Below are 21,175 nucleotides of genomic sequence, written 5' to 3' on the forward strand. Positions count from 1 at the left end.
TTTCATGAAGGTTTCAGACACCACTACAAAATAACAAAACGCCAAATAGTGCCCTACAGTGTGTACAGTATATAAGATACAGAGCGGTTTCTGACACAGCCTATGTCTGCATCCCAAATCGCATTTCCTGTGCCCTAAAAGTATGTACTTTAACAGAGATGACACATACTAGTTCTAATTTTGACTACTATTTAGTACTGATAGTATTCGAATTAGGATGCAGAGTATAATAATAACACCATTTAAATGCATGTCCATCAGAATTCACAAGATCAATAAAAGTATACTGTGTCTTTAAGCATGTTTTCTAAGTGTCTGTTTACCCTGGAGTATGAGAGTTTTCCACATGAGCACTGCAACAATTTATGTCTTCAAGGTTTGGTAAGAGTATCATTACAGTGTCATTTTGATATCTCTAGCGAACACATGTATGATCACATGCATCTCCAAAAATGTCAAATTCACATATATATGTAACATTCACCATTGCAGTTATGGAAGGATGTGCACTTTATCATGAACTGAAGCCATTCAAAAGGTAAAGAAAGCCTGTTAGATGCGTTCAAGAGATTGTACTTATCTTTAACAGAGGAAAATGATCCTGCCCCAGTGAATCATGCCCCAGTGAATAAATAACAGGCACTTTCGCATCAGCCAGAAAGTGTTAATGTGGATCCTTTATTGGTTTAAATCTCATGGACATTGATTTAGACAACATGATTCATCCTCAGATTAGTCACGCTAAGGGATTAATTACTGGGACTGTCAAATCGCGAGTTAAAGCACCTTTCTGTTTTGTGCCCGACCACTTATGTGTTTAAGGGCAGCTTCAAAAAGAGCCAGCAACCTGTGTGAAGGGGTTAAGGACGTGTTGACAGTTTTAATTTTGCACTTTAATACACTTTAAAGGCAGCATGGAACCTAGCTATTGGGCTTTCTGGTATTTCATTTATTGAGCTCTTGGGGGTTTGATTTGACTCCGTGTCTGGTATGTGTGGCACACCTGCAGAGCAAAGATTAGAAAAGATTTATCAGGGGGTCTAAAAAGAACCAGTTTGCCATTGATTTGTGGTCAATCTATCATTTAATCTTGCTTACTGCAGCTGTTATTGCTCCTTCTCCTTAGGTAAGGAAGGTTTCTCTACCCTCTGAAACAGAAAGTGTTGTATGGCCATAGGCCTTCTTTCCAAACAGAATGATTGTAAAGCATAGGGTGTTTACCTGGCATGAGATTTATGTTTTTTTTTCAATATTTTGGATATTATGAATAGAGTTTATTCAGTCTTTATCCACAGCATGCACTAATGCTACTGTACTTCCCTTATCCATTAAGTTAATACAATGCAAAACAATAAAGCAATTTGCTATGGTGCTGCAATCAGTAATTGGGAATACTGAGGGACTTACTATTCAAATGTAGCAACAGTTCAGGATGTGATCACGGGATCACACATAAAAATGTATAATATGAATGTACTGTAAGTTGCTTTGGATAAATCTTTTACAAAAACACACTTATGCACTTTTATTATAAAAGTGCCTGGCAAATGCATGAATGTAAGTGTCAACCATTATCATTTTAATGAAGTATATGAGGAATGCATTATTTTGATGTCACATTTCTGCATATGTTTATCTGAAAATGATTTCAAGACTATTCAGTACCTCACAAAGTATTGTCACACAGCATGATTTATGAGTCTTTAGTTATTATCAAGCCTATATTCAGGAGCATACATTTATGACAAACAATTGCCCATTCGTGCTAAATAACTGAAGACGTTTTTGTGTTGAGGAAATTTATCAAAAATTATTTAACTTAAAGTCAGCTGTAACTGTAGATTAATAAGCTCCTAAATATATAATAAAATAGTGACATGGAGAAGGGTGGCATTATAAATAAAGCACATAAATGAGAAAAAAATTTAATGTCTATCAAGTAAACTAAACTGCAATGAGATTTTTCCTAAAGTTCCTGTATCATCCCACAAATATCTCTAAAAGTGTTTTGACCAATAGCATGGGCAAAGTGGCTCAGTGGGTAGCGCTGTTACCTCACAGCAACAAGGTTTCCAGTTTAAGCCTTGGTTGGGAAGCTTTTCTGGGTTTTAGTAGTTTGCATTTCCTCCCTGTATCAATACTCCGGTACTTCAAGGAGTAGTCCACTTTATAGATGGGGCCCATTGACTTACCATAGTATATTTTTGTCCTACTATGAAAAGTCAATGGACCCCATCTTTAAAGTGGACTACTCCTTTCAGTTTCCTCCCCAAAGACATGCAGGGATCCATTTCCCATACAACGACGCAACTCTCTCCTACCATAGATGCATCGTTGGAGAAACTTGCTAGTCACACCTGTTTTCCAAAAACATAATAACTTTGTTGCACATTCGTAGTTCAAACCAAATAAACTCTAAAATAAATGTGCTAAGTAGCATTAAAAGCTTGTAGTCATAGGGGAACCATTTTTAGCACCTAAAAAGAACCATCTGGGGGTGATATAGCACCACTATAGCACCAGATATGGTTACATTTAGCACAATATGGTTCTACACAGGTGCTACATAGGTGCTATGGCACTTCATATGGTTCCTCTATGACAAGGGTGGGGAACCCTGGTCCTGGTGGGATCAAAGCCCAATTACTTGGAAATGAAATACAGGTGTGTTGGATTAGGGTTGAAACTAAACTGTGCATCTCAGTGGCCCTCCAGGACCAGGGTTCCCCACCCCTCTCATAGAGGAAACATTTTAAGCCAAGGAACCACTTTTAGTGCTATTTAGCACCTTTTGATTTTATAGTTAATGATGTCACATACATGTTGGAGTAATAACATCTGGTTTGAATTAATGTCAGATTATTGCTGTTAAAAAAAAACTTGAGTCATTACATCTGAAGACTATTTTTTTCCTATTTTTGTTCTTCATTGTTTCGCTTTATTTCCTAATGTTTTATTTAAACGTAGTTCCCCACTTCTGGGCACCCTCTGCATACTAGAGCACATTACGCACATGCGCACCCTTCAAGAGCACCACTTTAATTCTCTTGACAGATTAAAAGACATACATTTTATTTTGTATACATATTTGAAATGATGTATGTTAAATATACTGCATATTTGCTTATTTACTTAAGAGCATATTAAATCTGCATGTCAGACTAATACGGCACATAATGCCACAAATTGAGAGCTGTAATTCCAACCACACAAGTTTGCAATGCAGTTTGCAAAAGGTTCATCGGAACAATGGATTCGGGAAACACACGAATTGTTGAACTATGCTATAACAACGAAACCTTCGACCATAGTTGGCTAACGCACTCCATGTTAGGTGAATTGGAGATGCTTAATTGTCCTTCTCCAACTTGTGTGTGGATTGACCACTTTTGGAATAGCATAAATAAATAAATGAATAAATTGACCAAAAGTATCTGCTTCCTCCTCGTTGGAAATGTAAGTTATAACCATCAACCTAAATCACTGGGCCTGAAAAAATGTACTCCATCAAATATGTCAGGACACATTTGTCCTTGAACAGGTCTATTAGTCATGCACACTTTAACAAGCAACGATGAGGATGTTAAGTAACCACATCACAAGCCTTTCCCCTCGACTGGCAGCCCTTCACTCACAGCTGTCATGCCAGCTGAGAGACGTTTTAAACCGCATGGTGCACCTTACTAATCCCGCTCATGGTCGTTCTGAATAGCAGATTAATCAATGCACTTGTGCATCATTTTAGATAAGAAAGTCTTTCAAATCTCTTTGTTAAGATTTACATATACACATTTGTCAGACGCCCAGAGTGATTTGCATGCATAACAATTCTGCATGTATCATTTTGTGTGTTGCATGGGACCCACAATCTTAAGCGCTTCCTAGACAATGCTCTACCATTAAGCTACATGGAACAGGTAGAACTATATAGTATTAGTAGTAGTTTACAGTAGAAAACCTTTGAACGACTTGATCAATTTACCCTACAGTATTCAAAACCTAAAAATTAAGTACATTGCTGATGAATAATACTTGTACAGTTGAGTTGAGTTGAGATGGAGTCACTGAAACAGTCTCCTGCTCCAGCTGCTATGCCAAATGGAGACTCAATCACATGGTCATTGGGGCTTAACCTGCAGTTTTCCTTATTTCCACAGCCTTGCCCTCAATGCCATCTATACGAGCTGACTCCTGCCGAAGGCTATTCATCACCCTGTCATCTATTACAGGCTGACCTGCTACCCAACTGAACCACTCCTAATGGATCATCATACTCGCTTGACTTCATTCCTTTTAGCATGGAGCACAACGCTGCTCTGGCTTGGTCAGACATGTTATGTTGCATGAAGATAGATTAGTGAGCTTAACCACACCTCTGCTCAGTTGTATCTACTTAGTACTAAGATGACAACAACATATCCTCCAACTCATACGATTGCTTTGGTCATTTGTAAATTTTACCAAATTCGACCCATAGATGCATTTACTAAATTAGCACCTCTACCGGCAGCAGTATATTTTGGAGTATAATTTTGCTATGATGACATGTACAGGGATAACATTTTCAATTTAAACCGCCAGCATTAATTGTATTTTATTACACATTACACTATTCAGGCATTTCGGGCAAATAATGTACCCATTTATTTATTATATATTTATTATTTATTCTATAAACACAGAATACAAAACAGTCACAACTTTTTAAAAATATACTTAAAATATACCCAGTGTACCGAAGTCAAACAATACATTTATTTGAAGAAAAGATGCAAAAGTGATGACAATCCACTGTAAATATAAGATCCGGACATACACTGATTCAAAAACTGCAGCCAGAAGCGATGATACGTCATCTATGATTGTGAAAAGGCATTGGCTTTCGTGTGTTTCGTGACCAATCGCATCATTACGTCAGCTAAGAACGTGAAGCGCTATTGGCTCTTGTGACAAACTACATCATGCTGGTTTATGTTTGAATGAGTTCTTCATATAAAGTAATCGTATGGCTTCAGTTTGCAAGGTTTGCAAGGCGAATGGTTTGTAATAATTTTATGCTGTTTTATGCAATAAATGCCTGACTGTTTTACTTGCGTGTTGTGTTTTATATGGTTGAGAAGTGGTTGGGTTTAGGGTAAGGTTGAGGGTGGGGTTAGATGCTCCAAATATCTTTAAAACCATAAATGTTTACAGTATGAAACTGTTTCTACATTTACAAATTCATAAAATTAAATGTGTCTAATCTGATGTATAAGGCAAAAACCTTCAAACGTAACAACAGGTTGTATTTATAAGCTACTGCCACTAGAGGACACTAATGCCTTAATACGTCACTTAACGTCGTAATAAGGTGATTGCACAAAAGACTTATGAGGTCGTTATTTTTTGGAGGGCAGTCTGAGTACTGTCACCTGTAAACAAACACCACTGCCTTAAGGTCTAAAACGAGTTTAAGGAAAGTATATGGACTGCAGCAAAAAAGATGAATATTTTTAAGGCTTATGGCATTTAACGGATTATGCCAACAAACTGGTATATAAACAGAGAGTTTAATGACCAGTTCTTATGTCCATTGGATACAGTAAGTATGCATTGACTCTAGCATTCTTTAGTATTAATTCAAGATTGGGCTTTCAAAGCTGTTTCTTCTGTCTTTCCAAATTTCTCCCAGAGGACTAATTCTATCCACTGTGTCTTTTATCCCTTCTCTCTGTTAGGACTGGTCTGTGCTAGAATGTGAAGAATGTTCATGTATTTTTTATTAGAAGAGACTGATGTAATACTTCCACATGATGGATGGCATGTTGATATCATGCTAAGCTTTAGTCATGTTGTCTTTCTGATGTTGTTTTTGTAAACCAGATTGCTGATGTTAGTAACTTATAAACTCGGTTTCACAGATAGGAGTAAGCCTTAGATAGTTAAATGAGGACATATACTGTATATTTAATGTAGTAATGATGACATACATCAGTGCAAGCTGTTTTATGACAGCTCACACATGCATTTTAGTCTGGGACTAGCCTGTGAAACTGCACCATAGACCTAGAGGATTACTAACCCAGCAGTCAAGGACTCCCTATGGCTGATTTAAATATAAGGAATAAGATTGTTTTATAACACCAGTGGCCAGCATTCCTCAGCCATCAAATATTTTTTGACTTATCACATACTGATGTAAATCACATGTCTATAATTAACCTAAGGCTTATTAAAGCTGTTGCACTATTTGGCTAAATGTATTGGTTCTATATGAACTCAACAGGCTAATTTAATTCTGTGGATGAAGGCAGCACATCTTATCTCATCTTTGAATAACACAGCATTGAAATAAATAATAATAACCCACAATAGATTTGTAATGAACTAATGACCATGGGAACATGGGACAGACTATCTGTCAGTTTTTTATGGCTGTATTCTCAATCAATGCTCATCTGTGCATCTCTTTTATCTGAAATGAAGGGACAGAAAAAGCAATGATGCAGGCACACCATCTTTGTGTGAAAATTCGACAATAAATGTACTTAAACCATGCCATGCACCACATAGACAAAAAGTCAAAGAAACAACAAACAATACTTTATTCAGCTAGAAAGAACATCCCAAACAGTTTAAAAGAAAACTTATTTTCTCATGGATATCTGGGGACCTCATAATTACCAATAATGCAAAACAATAAATGACTATGGCTGACAAAAATAGATACATTTTCTAATGATGCATTAAGATGAAGATTCACTCACATGTTTACTAATTCACTATTCCCTGTATAGTGAATGCTAAATAGTCAATAAACAACAGTATAATAGGGCATAGTGTTTAATATACAGCTCATGATTCATATCTCTGAACAAAACATTTGTCTTCATAACATAGTTGAATAATCAGTGCACATTTTGTCTGTTTATTCAGGTCTCAAATAGCTAAATTAAACTGTGATTATTATTGCTTTAGTTCTGGAGTAGTGTTAGAAAGAACACTTTAAAACCACATTTCAAAGAAGCTACTTATAATTTATAATGTAAAAGTAATTACAGTAACTAAGCTAAAAGGTAATCATACTTCTTAAATAGAGGTTTTACACCCTACTCACTTACCTGAGATGACTTTACCATGGTATTTGTTTCTGAATTAATCAAGATTCATTGTTATTTGGCACACTAACATAATCTGCAGTCACATACTGTAACATCGTAGAATAATATTCAAAACAATTACATGCCTGGATGATTTATAATGTGTTCAAAATTCTAAATAATTACATTACCCCTCCTTTTTACACTTCATTGTGCAGCATTAAATGATAACAAAGGCACACATTAAAACCAATGTCTTTCTTCTGTTCGTTTAACTATTATCATTGTTATTAGCCTAATACTTTAGTGCCACTGTTTCCTATTCATAACAGTGGGGCTGTTAATGGCCCTACCAGATGTTCAGCTATTTCAATGTAATCTGAAACTAACTAATCATTTTTATATTATGTCCTTTCTCAACTAGAGTTCTGCTAATTTGAGGCTCATTCATCATTACAATACAAACCTCATGCACATCCATTAAAAGTCTCTTGGACAAAGGCTTTAATTTTTCCCTCACTTCATAATTACCAACATATGGGTTCTTCCTAAAATCTCCAGCGGAAGTTATTGCTACTTAGAAAACAATTTTCTTAAATACTACTGCCAATGTAAGTACTTGTCTGTGGAGCATTCAGACATTGACAAATTAAAGGCTACATATCAGAGTTTCTTGAGGTGAACTTGCTTCTCTTCACTGATAGACACTTTCATTAAGTCTTTGTCCATCCATCTTTCGTCACTGGAGAACACTGAGAAATAGACTCCTGCTTTCTATTTCTGTGCCAGACAGAAAAACTATACATCAATTCTTAGTCATTCATTAGGCCATTAACTATCTAGCTGGCTAAATGCAGGTAACATCCTGTATGTTGTTTGTCTCATAGAAATGCATAAAATGTCATTCCCAGGGGCGGTTCCCAGAGAGTGCTTATGACTAAAATGAACAAGACCGACATTATCATAATTCCTCCCGCTTGGACTCACAGCCTGTAAGTGAACTTCTGTCAACATTGCATTGTGAGCGAATCTTTCAAACATGGTAAGGAGCTTCACATTTCCGGCTTTTCTGAAAATGAGTGCATGACAGAAAACTGGGTGTACGGTCATTTCCATGCAACTAGGTATTTATCAATATGGACAAGCGTGGCTATTACAGATATTTCAGCCAGATCTCTGTTAATACTGAGTAATACATAACTTTCAAAAACACAAAATGTTTTTTTTTAATAGATGAATGAATGTAGATGTTGACGTATTTGCAACATTTAATTGTAGCATTATTATGACTGTTATATTTTTACAGCTACAAAACGTAAAACATTTACAAATCTTTCATACACTGCAAAACATTTCCTGTAAATAAGCAGGTGTTTCCAAGTAACTTACTGTAGATTTAAATGTATGTTATTTACTGGCAACAGTTAAATGAACATTCAACATTAACAAGTCTTTGTCTTTACAGAATAAAATTATCAAATAACAGCAATGCAAAGCATAGGAACCAGAAATCTTCATCAACCTTTTCTGTTTTTTCTTCAGATTTTGGTTCCCAGAATGCTTTGCATGAGCCTGTTATTTTCATTCACCACATTTTTTAACAATCATTTGTATGATGATTTTGGTGATGTTCAAATGTTTCATGAACCACATGTAAACCGTTCACTGCTCATGCATCTGCAGTGGTTTTAATGTTAGATTAATAAATGAGTCCCAATATATTTGGAATCATAATTTTAAATGCATAATTCATACTTTTATATACAAAAACAATTGTGATGGTTTTTGTCCATTTCTGAAAGTATTACCTTTTCATGGATTGCGATTCAGGAAGTGTCTTATCTCGAATGAAAAAACTGTGGTTAAATCAATGTTCCTGTCCACACAGCCCGCATACAGGGCCAAGGACGCAGATGAGGTTAATGACAAACTTGATGTGCTATTAGCGTAGTGTTTTCTGACAGAGCTTAATAGAAATTGAGTAGCTTAATTTATCAGAAATCAGGGAGTAATTAGGCTCTTCATGACTATGAATATTTGTAATGCAATATGTTCCTGATATTTATTAGCACAGGTCCCTTTAGCAATTAATGAGTTGGTTATAAAGTGCACAAGTTGAATTAAGTTAGAAGCAATTACAGGATGACAAGACTGCGATTCATAAATTGCCACATGTACTCATTCAAGTGGGCACATCACATTAATAGGCCAACATGTATAAACATCAAATTAATCTGATTTAAATTCATATAGTATACATGTTCCAGATCCAATTATGCATCAGTCCATGTTTGGAAAAAAATCCCTCACTGCAACCGGTGCTGTATTGGTTTTTGATGTATAGATTGACATTGAAAATAGCTCTTTATTGGCAATTACCAAGTATGATTTATACATGCTTTATCTTTTGTTAAATTAACAAAAATAATCAGCATCACTAATAGTGATTCACTATACAGTTACAGTATTACTTTTGCACAATGAAGTTGTAATATAGCAGAATGCAGAAAACTGACTATTTTTTTTGCGTTTACATTCTGTTTTATTGTTGTGCCAAGAACATAACATTTCACCAATAAGCAAGAGTTTAGAAAATTATACACCAATGCAGAAAACATACACTGTGAAAAGTGAAAAGTTGGGTCAACTTAAAAAGTTACTTCAATTGGTAACACCTAAAAAAATAATTTAAGTGAAAATAGTTTAAGTGAAAAATACTTTAAGTGAAACATTTAAGTTTAAACAACTTCATTTTTTATGTGTTACCAATTAAAGTATATATATTTTTTATTGATCCAACTTGTAACTTTTTATTGTGCATGCACAGTATATCACAGAGAAGCAAGCTGTTATCATCAAGCCAGATGAGTGCTATCAGTCAAACATGATATATGTACATGTTTAACATGCAGCCTGCATTGTACAAGTAAAGCAACCATCCTTCTAAAACAAAAATCTGATGGATGGTTTGGTGCTTTTTGCTAGTTTTTTTAGATGTCATTTATTTTCAATGCACATACAGGGTCACCTCTTTATTTATTAATGCTAAATGACAAGGTGATTTTCATGGTCATGGATATCAAAAGTAGTGTACAGAAAGAAACTGAGTAGTGTTAGCAGTTTTACAGTGTATGACATGGTGTAATTATGTCAGAAATTAAAAAAGCTCCTAAAGGCATGACATAAAATCCATGAACCACAGACAAAGGCTTTCTTTGAGACTGCCATTTCATATATCATTGACTCAAACTGACCATACAAACACAACATCAGCATTGCAATGTTATCCAGAGGAAATAAAGTTTAGGTTTTCCTCAAAAAATTCCTATTTGGAACTCAACACACTGTTATACAAAAAAAAATAGGGTGGCACACAGTGGCTCAATGGGTAGTACTGTTGTGAAGTCTGCATGCTCTCCCTTTATCAGTGTGCACTGAAAAAATATATATTTATTTTGATGCTGTTCACTTTAATTAAAAAAATAATTTAAATTTAACACGATCAATGCTGTTTCTCTTTTAAACACAATTTCATAATTTTAAGCTGAGTTAATATTGTAACTTTTTTGTCTTTAAAAGAACATGATTCAGTCAAATATATAGCTCAAACATTCAAAATAATATTTTGAACATGATTTTTTTTTTTTTTTAGGCAGGAGATTTCAAGTTCCCATATTTTGCATGGGACTGAATAATGCGAGTAAATGAAGAAATTAAATGCTATTTTATGAATTTTAATCAAGATGAATTAAGCAGGAGACATAATGTTTAGTATCTAAAAGAGTTTGTTTCATGTTGGTAGTTTCAGTAGGTTAGCATTATGTTAAAGACTAGAGTATAACATTTGCTTATGTAGAAGAAACTAACTGAAGATATTTTTTAATGCTTGCTTTAAAGGCATTATATTCCAAATCCAAACATCTGATTTCTGTTGGGAAAGCAGAGTAACCCAAATCTACAGTGGAAATATTTTCCAAGGAAATACTTTTCATTCAGTGGAAATATTTTTTAACTGAAATAATAACTGAAATTATCTGAAAAAATGTAATCTTTGATTTTCACTAACAAACATTTAAGCTTTTTACAGCTAGAAATATATAAATAATGCAAATAATAGGAAGTTTGCAGTCAAATGTTCATTTTTATTCTAAAGAGGAAATAAACTTTTTACAGTGTAAAAAAGTGCAGATTGTGTTTGTGTTTTGATGTAATGCCCCATTAGGTGAGTGCAGTCCTGACTCTAAAGATAAGTTTTATCAGATGGGATTATCACTAGGAAGTGTTTAATTAATTGAGGAATCTCAGCTGGCTGAGCACCCAGCCTGCTTTTATCTCCTGTTTGTGAAAGGCTCATAACTCAAACTCTTCTCTGTGCTTCATTCACCACTCTGCAGGGTCTGTGCTTGTGTATTTTAAGCTCAGCTTCCACCAAAACCAGTTTTTCATCATTGATATTCACATGTTGTGATGCATAGCTCCAAAACAATGCCGACACATGTTCAGTTTTGCATTTTTGTCAACATTGGGAAATATGATACTAATGAATCTAATCTGTGGGGTATTGCAGAAATCAAAAGTAAGGATTTTCAAGGAAAAAATATATAACACATACACAAAATATAATAAACAAGGATGTCATAAATCTTTCCATTATTGCAATATTAAAAGCTTTCTTTTTGACTTTTCTTTTCACTGTTCAGCACAAAAAGTTTGCAAACGGTTTGTATTCATTGTTCACTTTACTGGTAGTGTTCCCTAAGGCCTGTTGACCAATCAGCTTTAGTTGAGATGGTATATGGACCATTTTTCCCAGATTAACAGTGCTCTTTCACTTTAATGGAAAACTGAAGCTGGTGCTAGCATGGCCAGCCTGGTGAAATTGGATTAGTTGTCCTGAACAAGCTAATCTGTCACTTTGAGGAAAGACTTTTATGCCTGTGGGAAATGTACAAAAACTGTGTTGTGTTGAAGGCAGAAGATAGTAAGCACCTACCGCTACCTAAACTGGACATTATGGGAGCACTTATAAATCAATAAAGTACAACAAAATACTGATGCTAAGATATAGAATGGTGATGTAGCCTAAGGGTTCAATAACCAACGTGAAAATGTAGTTGGTAGACCAGTAAAATTTAGCTAGTGAATCTAGTTGACCAGGTTTGCTGGTTAAGCGTAAGCGAAAGTTGTGAAAGTCTTGTTTTGTGTTTAGCTGTTTTCTACATAAAATCCTATATAAAATCATCATACATAATTCATTTTCGTGAAAATATAACCTTTGATATATATCTTTGATATAGACAGAGTAAGGTCATATCAAATTTGAAACCAGTGTGAAATCAATGACTGAAATCAAACTCTGATGCTCCTAATATACTGTAGATTATGAGACGCCTTATAATTTCATAGACGGTCACCTATTATTTGGGATTCTTAGTGGTATTATACTGACCCCTTCTGGATACACAAATTATTACAAGTGAATTACTGTAGCTGTTTTATCAACCTCATCCAAATGCAGGTGTGATAAAACTCATGTTAAATAAAAGTTCATTTTAGTAGTTATTTCTAAACCGGGGGACCTAAGGATGACTTTAAATGCATTACAAACATGCAAGTTCACACAACTTAAAATCGAGGTATTTCTTATATCTGCATTCGATATATATGAAAATGTATAACAAATATACATTCTAGTTATGTCAAGCTATAAAATATTTTATTGGGTAAAATTATGGGGGCTTCAAATATTGTTATGAACAAAGAGGGGGCCATAAGTCCATAAAAAGGTTTAGATCTTACGTTACTGCTATAGGCAGTACTGCATACTGCATTTCTGTGTTTCTTGCTATGTTATACAATAGCTGTTACTGTACATAAAACAATAATCAATATAAACGTCAATAATAACAGTGACAAAGTACATCGTACCTTGATCTAGCTCTCTAATACAGGAGCAGCTTGTTAAGCAGCAGATGAATCATAATGAACTTTCTTGTTTATGTTCGACACACAAGACTCAGGGGTAGTTACACCCTGTAGTGTACTCATAAACAAGCACAAATAAAATATACAATGACCAAAAACGACACTTTCACTACTTAATTGTATCTTAATTTTATATTTAGAGTAACCAAAACATCTATTCATTCCTTTAACGTTCACAAATAAATGTTTTATTTCTATGCACCCCCATACATTGTGGTACATTCCGTCGTGCAGCTATTTCCCTCTCTGCTTCCGTAGCGGCATGAGAGAGAACATTAAAAACTCGAAGAAGCGACGATGAAGCTAAATTTCTTTCGTTGTATTGGGCTTTTGTTTTTATATCTCTTGTCACAGGTTGCTCGAGGGGTAAGCATCAATGAAGCGATTTCATTCAAGCTCATAATATTGCTTTGTAAGGTGCATTAGCTTGTTTTAAGAGCTGTGTTTCAGGTTTGCTGTTGGTGTCACAATATCATCATATGACTGTCTTTTTTTGGCAGATTGATGAGGATTGCAGAACCGATATGTACCCACCTAAAGGACCAACGTACATGATGTTACATTATTCAATAAATGTGAAAGCTTACATTTCATATGCTACACATATGTGAACATAATATAATGTTATTATTCTCATCTCTTTTAATGTTAAATGCATCTAGGTTTAAAGGGAATGTGACATGGTACACTGTCAATCTCAATTTACCTCCAAGCGAGAGGTGGACACAAGTGATCAAAGACAAAAACAAAGAGGTAAGAAATGACCTGAATAACTTTTAATCTGTGACATATTCAGGTTTCCATGATCTGCTTAAGTTTTATTTGAGGCACCATGCTGGTTTCCTGCTTAAAAGATGCTTTGGTTGCTGTTTGTTTGTATTCAATAAAGCTATAATTGTGCTTTACAGTATGTTGCTTTTCAGTTGATAGCAATGGTTCAGACAATGAAAGACATGGCTAAAGGTTTTCTCGATGGAAAACTTATTGGTTTAGTAGATGACGAGCTGGTAAGTAATGAATGGTATACATCCAGTTAAATTACATTTTAAGCTTTCTGTGAATATATTGATTTATGTTATTTTGCTACAGTATGAATTATTTCTTATCTGGTTTGTAGCCTTGGCTTGTGGATACACTTCCATATCCTTTCGATGAAGAGATTAAAGGAATAGCAGCGGTTTCTGGCGTCCCTCTGGGTAAGTTTTCTGTAATAAAACTTCTAAACATACAAATAAGAGTTTTTATTAAATGATTTTTTTTTATGTGTCCCTTTAGGTGAGATTGCGCTGTTCAATATTTTTTATGAAGTTTTCACTGTTTGCACATCACTTGTTGCAGAAGACCCTAAGGGTAAGAAGATACAAATCTTGTTCCCTTTACTTTTTAAACAAACTGAATTGCTTGTTTAACAAGTTTTTTTTTTCAGGAAATATTTATCATGCCCGTAATTTGGATTTTGGATTGTTTATGGGGTAGGATGTGTTTTTGTTTGTATTTTGTTGCCATATGCATTTCTAAGTATAACATTGATTTATTTGGCTCCAATATACAGTAAATAACTATTTCATGTCATAAGAATGATATACATTTTTTTTTTGTTTTTTTTTGAAGGTGGGATCAAGAAAATAAAACCTGGACTTTAACAGAGAAACTTAAGCCTCTTGTGGTGAACGTTAAATTTGAACGGGACAACCAAACACTCTTTAAATCCACTACCTTTGCTGGATATGTTGGCATGCTCACTGGAATTAGACCTGTATGTGTATGAAAGTAACAAAAATATGATGCTTCTCTTTGCTAAAAAATGTAAAAATGACACTAACTTTAACTGGTGTTTTTTTGTGTGTGTGGTTGTAGGGTGAATTGACATTAACAATGAATGAGCGTTTCAACATTGATGGGGGATACATAGGTAAGACTTAATTTAAACGACTGGACCCCTCCAAATGTATTTTAAGCAAAATGCTTATAAAAATCCTTCTACAATGTTATAAGCTTATAAAGAACTGCCAGCTATTGCATATACTACATAAATCCTAAGCGCAAGTAAAAATAAGACTTCTTCATGGTTGACTGGCTAGATAACACTATAAATTCTCACAGGGATTCTGGAATGGATTTTTGGAAAGAGGGATGGAATGTGGATGAGTTTCCTAACTCGCAAAGTCCTGGAAAATGCTACCAGGTAACGAGAACTGATTCTTACTAAGACATGCTACCAAAACCACAACTTCCAGTATTGCACTTTCGTGTACCTGATCGTAGTTTTCCTTCCTATTCTGTAAAGGTTTACATTTGCTTTTAACACTTGGGATGGGTGTTGAAATGTACTCAATTCATAATCTAAATAAAAACAATGCAAACTAATCTTTAAAATATACTCTCGCTTTTCACCAAATAGTTATGAGGATGCCAAAAACCAGCTCTCTCAGACAGAATTGCTCGCACCAGCTTACTTCATCTTGGGCGGTAACCAAACTGGGCAGGGTTGTGTGATAACCAGAACTCGAATAAACACATTGGACATTTGGGAGTGAGTAAATCATGGCACGTGGAAAACCAAATGTCAATTCAGTGTTTTAAATTGCCTTTTGAAAATGATTTGCTGTTGATGATTTTTAAGACTGGACATGAAGCTTGCGAGATGGTACGTCCTGGAAACTAACTATGATCACTGGGAAAAGCCTATGGTTTTGGATGACCGCAGAACACCAGCGATGAGATGCATGAATCAAACCACACAAGGGGTATGTGTCACTTGTGTAAAATAATTAGTAATCTTACCATTATCATTGCTAGTTGGTCTCAGCAACTGAAGTTTTTGCATATGTTGTCTCACAGAACATTTCTCTGGCAACAATATATGATGTACTGTCAACAAAACCAGTCCTTAATAAGGTGAGTGTGCCTTTTAAAATGAATTGCCAACAAATGTGTTATTTAATGAAAATGAAATAAAATTTTCTCCTGTCTTTACAGTTGACAACTTACACATCACTCATGGAAGTCTCAACAGGAACTCTAGAGTCATATGTCAGAGACTGCCCAAATCCATGCACACCGTGGTGATCTGCTAATACTGACTCGACTGATGAATGCTGTATTAGATTGTTGTCATTGCAGGGTTAGAGTATTAGAAACTTGTTGAAAATGGTCACTATTGCAACTCTACCTCTGATATTTCACAAATGTTTTTACAGGGTCACATTACAAGTGAAACTTTATCACAGCATTACTTGTGCCATTGTAGCATGTCTTGTTAACAAACACATTTTCAATAGAAATCTATTTTTTCAGCGTATTCTAATTGTGCTACATGTGGGTGTGTTAAATTAATGTAAATAGTTATTGTCTTATTCTTAAATATTTTGCTGTTCTCTGGAAATGTATTTTGGAAATAATTTTGAAGACTATTTTTGTAACTTGTAATGATATTTGAGGTTTATTTTGCTAGGCTATTGTTTATGGAATTTTGCTTATGGGTCAGATTATGGCAAGTCTATAACAAGAATGGGTCCTAATTTCTGAAAGTATTGAATCAGTGTTCTCCAAAGAAGGCCATGTATTAACAAAACTACCTAATAATAAAATGTTGCTTTGATAAAGATCAGACCTGTTATCAATCAATGTAATCAATATAATGATATATGAAAGGTGCCAGGTTAAACCAATTTTTACAGTCTATGTGTATTGTAACATGTTTGATTATGCACTTTCAAATTTAAATAATATATTATACATACATTATACATACATAAGTTTTTTTTGATTGTGCATTCGTATTAATATCAATCAAACTGCAGTTGGTTTGTTTTAAATTAATTTAGCTTTCATAACTAAACAAATTCAGCTGAGTAGCAAAATAAAACGCAATTAAAACATGATGATAAATAATGTTTTGACAATTCTTCATATATATATTATATATTTTTAAGATGTCAAATAAATCTTTGGGATTCCCAGAGTATGTATGTGAAGTTTTAGCTCAAAATCCCATATAGATAATTTATAATAACATGTTAAAATTGTCAGTGCCGTGGTTGGATAGTGCAGATTAAGGGGCGGTATAATTATAATAAGATCCCCTTCTGACATCACAAGGGGAGACAGATTTTAATGACCTATTTTTTCACATGCTTGCAGAGAATTGTTTCCCAAAACTAAGTTGCTGGGTTGATCTTTTTTACGTTTTCTAGGTTGATAGAAGCACTGGGGACCCAATAAGCATTTTTTTTCATGATATGTCCCTTTATTATTTTTAGGTGAAGCACTTTTTTGTCTAGTATAAGTGTAATGAACCGTGTGCTTCACGCATATTTTTCCCATTATCTTTTTTAGGGCTGTATCAAATCAGGTATTCATTCCTTCAGCTCATACTTCTTTCAACTGCTCTGTTCAATGTGCTCTTTAAAAGAATATTGTTTTCTTTTTACATGTTAAATATATACAGTATAGAAATGGCATAATACTATAAAATTTAAATCAAAATATTTTCTAAATTGGAGTGCTTTAAAAAAAATATTTTTTAAAATGAATAAAAAGACTTCGATATCAAATTTCTCATAAATTGCAGTTGTAGTACAGTTTTGTTTTTGACTATTTTTATTTGAACCTGTTTGTAGTTATCCACACATCTGTTTTGTTCGCATGACTCAGCTCAAAGCAGCGAACATTCAACCACAGGAACATTAAACAAGCACCAAGATCAGACCCAAGGAGCATTTATACATGTTGTCGAGTTTGTAGTTGTTCTTTAGTGCATGAACTGAACAGAGAGCTCTGATACAGGATTAAATACGGCATTAAAATGAGTACATGTAAAATGCCAATTTTTCTCATGATTTGGATGCTGTTTACTTTGGATTTGTCAGAATCTGTAAGTTTTTGCTAAAATACTTTCTGCTTCTTTTGTGAATGTTTATGTAAATTAAATTTGTTAAACTAAAAAAGCATTTTACAAAGGTTAAATTTTAGAACATCCATACTGTATATTTTTGTGTGCATTTGTGTGTTTAGTCCGATGATGAATGCCAAGAAGAGATAAATCGCCTCCGTGCACAGTTGAAGAGTCTGGAAGTGCGTGATACAAAGCAACAGCAGCTTATCCAACGACTGTTGAATCTCAATGAACTCTCTATAAGCGAGGGCAAATTTTATGACCTGGGAGTTAAACAATACAAGGGTCAATACTTTTTTGTCTTATTAAGTGCTGACATTCACTCTTAGAACGGATGTGTTAAAAACAACACACCAGTGTTAGTTTAGGGAAAACACACTACATGCATTGTCCCAAAATATACACATCTCTGTGTAATTATTGAAACAACACATTATGTTTAACACAACTTGTGTTTTATTTGAACACAAAAGCAACACAAAATGACACATTACGTGTCACAATTACACATAATGTGTTAACGGGGACATTTCACAAGACTTTTATAAGATGTAAAATAAATCTTTGGTATTCACAGAGTACGTATAGCTCACAATACCATAGAAATAATTTATTATAGGTATTCACAGAGTACGTATAGCTCACAATACCATAGAAATAATTTATTATAGGTATTCACAGAGTACGTATAGCTCACAAAACCATAGAAATAATTTATTACAGCATGTTAAAATTGCCACTTTTGTAGGTGTGAGCAAAAATGTGCCATTTTGGGTGTCCTTTAAATGCAAATGAGCTGATCTCTGTACTAAATGGTGGTGCTGTGGTTGGATAGTGCAGATTAAGGGGCGGTATTATCCCCTTCTGACATCACAAAGGGAGGCAAATTTCAATGAGCTATTTTTTCACATGCTTGCAGAGAATGGTTTACCAAAACTTAGTTACTGTGTTGATCTTTTTTTACACTTTTCTATGTTGATAGAAGCACTGGGGACCCAATTATACTTAAACATGAAAAAAGTCAGATTTTCATGATATGTTCCCTTTAAAAGCATAACACAAAATTTTTTAAAAAATTAACACATCCTTTCTTAGAGTGCTCATCTTCCTGTGTAAATATTGTATGTTGCATTTTGTCAAACTGTAATGACATAATGTACTAACAAAAATGTATCTGTCATATCTAGACTGTGCTCATATTTTCAAAAATGGCCACAAACAGAGTGGATTTTACACTATTAAACCTTTGACTAATCCAACACCGATCCGGGTGTACTGTGATATGACTGAGGGGGGTGGATGGGCAGTCTTTCAAAGGCGTTCAGATGGCAACCAGTCATTTGACAGGTAAGGATTGTTTGAAAAAAGGAAAATTGTTATATAGTGTTTCAGGAATTAAAATCTCAATTATGTTTTATTTTTTAGAGATTGGAATGATTACAAAAATGGATTTGGTGACATGCAATCTGCTAATGGCGAGTTCTGGTTAGGAAATGATAATCTGCATTATTTGACATCCCAAGGTTTGTTATTTTTAGATATTTAATCAAATTTCATTACAGGATTTATTAAAAATATTTCTGAGAAAATAAATTTTTCATTGTTTCACTAAAATAAAAGTGTTTTGCAGACGATTACATCTTGAGAATCAATCTAGAAGACTTTGACGGCAGCCATCGCTATGCAGTATATAAAAAGTTCAAAGTGGACAATGAACAGGTTTATCTATCTTTTATGTATTTCAAAGTTTGTGGATATAAAGAATTGATAGATTTTTGGACTATTAAATTTGATGGTTATTAGACTGACTATCCTGTTTGATCTTTTCAGAACCATTACCAGCTCAATTTTGGTGAATACACAGGAAATGCAGGTGATGCTCTTTCTGGCAGTTACCATCCTGAGGTTCAATGGTGGGCCAGTCACCAAGGAATGAAGTTCAGCACACGAGACAGGGATAATGATCGCTACGATCGCAATTGTGCTCTGGAGGACAAAGGTGGTTGGTGGTTTAACAGGTTTGTACACTCTCAGAAAAAAAATGGTACACAAGCTGCCACTGCGGTACCCTTTTAAAAGGTACAGTACAGTATATGTGCCATTTAGGTACAAAAATGCATACATTTGGTACCAATATGTACATTTGAGGTACAAATGTGCAGCTCTTTAGGTACAAAAATTTACTTTTTTTAAAAGGGTACTGTCCCAGTGACAGCGTTGTACCTGAAAGTATATTTCTAAAGTTATATATGCTCATTACACTATACCAATGTTTCTCAACCAGGGACCCGGGGACACAACAGAATTAAAACAGGGGCCTTAAGATAGCTTTAGATAGCTTTAAAAACCTCTAAATGGCACCTCCGTCAAAAATGACGTATTATACCCATGTCAATTTAAACGTTCAATGTTTAAAATCCACTTAATCCTGGCCTTAGTCCATTCAGCATTACCAGTTTGTTGGCAGAATTCATTAAGAGTTGGGTAAAAAAAGATATGCTTGTTTACAAAAAAACATGTTAGAGGGTTTGCATTTGAGCTGTAGTTAGGTGATGTTTTATTGGGCAGAAATTGTTTAGATGGGCCTTCAAATGTTGCTTTACGTTAAAAGTCGACCTAAGAGTTGACCTAAAACCTTTAACCCATTAGAATATGATGTAATATACAGTCATATACATTATTCAGCTACCTACCATCTATGCATAAGTATGTTCTTTCACTTTTACTCCACTAGATGTCACTCTGCAAATCTGAATGGCTTCTACCACAGAGGTCCGTACAGTGCAGTCACTGATGATGGGATAGTGTGGTACCCATGGCACGGCTGGTGGTACTCCCTCAAGTCTGTCCAAATGAAGATCAGACCAGCAAGCTTTGAGCCTAACGATGTTTAAGACTTATTGCTTATTCCTTGTATTGATATCTAAACTAAATGTTAACAATTAGATGAATTTGTATATGAATATAGTTGTAATCAAGCTTATAAGTAAACATAAGATTCTTAACTACGACTTTTAAAAGCTCCTTACTTGCATGTAACACAATAAAGTTAATAACAGTACTTTTGTAAAATAAAGTTTTGTTGCTGTGTTCCTCACTATATGGTACATTTTCTTGACTATTTAAGTTTTTATTATTGGAATTAGATGATAAAATCAATCAATCAATAGCCTAAATAAAGACATAAATAAATTAAATAACGATTAAATAATTT

General features: G+C 34.4%; 2 protein-coding genes across 3 annotated transcripts in view; both read left to right on the forward strand.

The window, feature by feature from the left end:
* The window catches only part of asah1a (N-acylsphingosine amidohydrolase (acid ceramidase) 1a), a 189,895-nt gene extending 173,221 nt beyond the window's left edge, over nucleotides 1-16,674 (forward strand). The window contains exons 2-15 of one of the 2 annotated variants that reach the window (XM_065271766.1): nucleotides 13,342-13,430; nucleotides 13,565-13,611; nucleotides 13,727-13,817; nucleotides 13,988-14,071; nucleotides 14,182-14,260; nucleotides 14,340-14,414; nucleotides 14,491-14,536; nucleotides 14,676-14,820; nucleotides 14,922-14,976; nucleotides 15,168-15,249; nucleotides 15,466-15,597; nucleotides 15,688-15,811; nucleotides 15,906-15,962; nucleotides 16,044-16,674. In XM_065271766.1, the coding sequence (XP_065127838.1) occupies nucleotides 13,362-13,430; nucleotides 13,565-13,611; nucleotides 13,727-13,817; nucleotides 13,988-14,071; nucleotides 14,182-14,260; nucleotides 14,340-14,414; nucleotides 14,491-14,536; nucleotides 14,676-14,820; nucleotides 14,922-14,976; nucleotides 15,168-15,249; nucleotides 15,466-15,597; nucleotides 15,688-15,811; nucleotides 15,906-15,962; nucleotides 16,044-16,133 (1,176 nt within the window). In that variant the 5' untranslated portion in view covers nucleotides 13,342-13,361 and the 3' untranslated portion in view covers nucleotides 16,134-16,674. Of the gene's footprint in view, nucleotides 1-13,341; nucleotides 13,431-13,564; nucleotides 13,640-13,726; nucleotides 13,818-13,987; nucleotides 14,072-14,181; nucleotides 14,261-14,339; nucleotides 14,415-14,490; nucleotides 14,537-14,675; nucleotides 14,821-14,921; nucleotides 14,977-15,167; nucleotides 15,250-15,465; nucleotides 15,598-15,687; nucleotides 15,812-15,905; nucleotides 15,963-16,043 lie in introns of those variants that run through there. The other variant, XM_065271767.2, reaches the window with a different exon arrangement.
* A 1,060-nt stretch (nucleotides 16,675-17,734) lies between these two features.
* fgl1 (fibrinogen-like 1) lies at nucleotides 17,735-21,058 on the forward strand. The gene is made up of 7 exons (XM_065270057.2): nucleotides 17,735-17,940; nucleotides 18,081-18,246; nucleotides 19,149-19,308; nucleotides 19,387-19,484; nucleotides 19,592-19,680; nucleotides 19,792-19,979; nucleotides 20,696-21,058. Exons 1-7 carry the CDS (start codon nucleotides 17,872-17,874, stop codon nucleotides 20,853-20,855), a joined length of 930 nt encoding a protein of 309 aa, XP_065126129.1. The 5' UTR covers nucleotides 17,735-17,871; the 3' UTR covers nucleotides 20,856-21,058.
* Nucleotides 21,059-21,175: the final 117 nt, after the last annotated feature.

The sequence above is a fragment of the Paramisgurnus dabryanus genome, chromosome 16 (genome assembly GCF_030506205.2).
Source record: "Paramisgurnus dabryanus chromosome 16, PD_genome_1.1, whole genome shotgun sequence".
Lineage (NCBI taxonomy): Eukaryota > Metazoa > Chordata > Actinopteri > Cypriniformes > Cobitidae > Paramisgurnus > Paramisgurnus dabryanus.

Excerpts from the sequence above, each read along its gene's own strand:
- fgl1 (XM_065270057.2), top strand. The coding sequence starts at position 17,872 with ATGAGTACATGTAAAATGCCAATTTTTCTCATGATTTGGATGCTGTTT. Across the intron at positions 18,247-19,148 it reads GGGAGTTAAACAATACAAGG|ACTGTGCTCATATTTTCAAA; the intron begins GTCAATACTTTT and ends TGTCATATCTAG. Across the intron at positions 19,309-19,386 it reads GGCAACCAGTCATTTGACAG|AGATTGGAATGATTACAAAA; the intron begins GTAAGGATTGTT and ends TTTATTTTTTAG.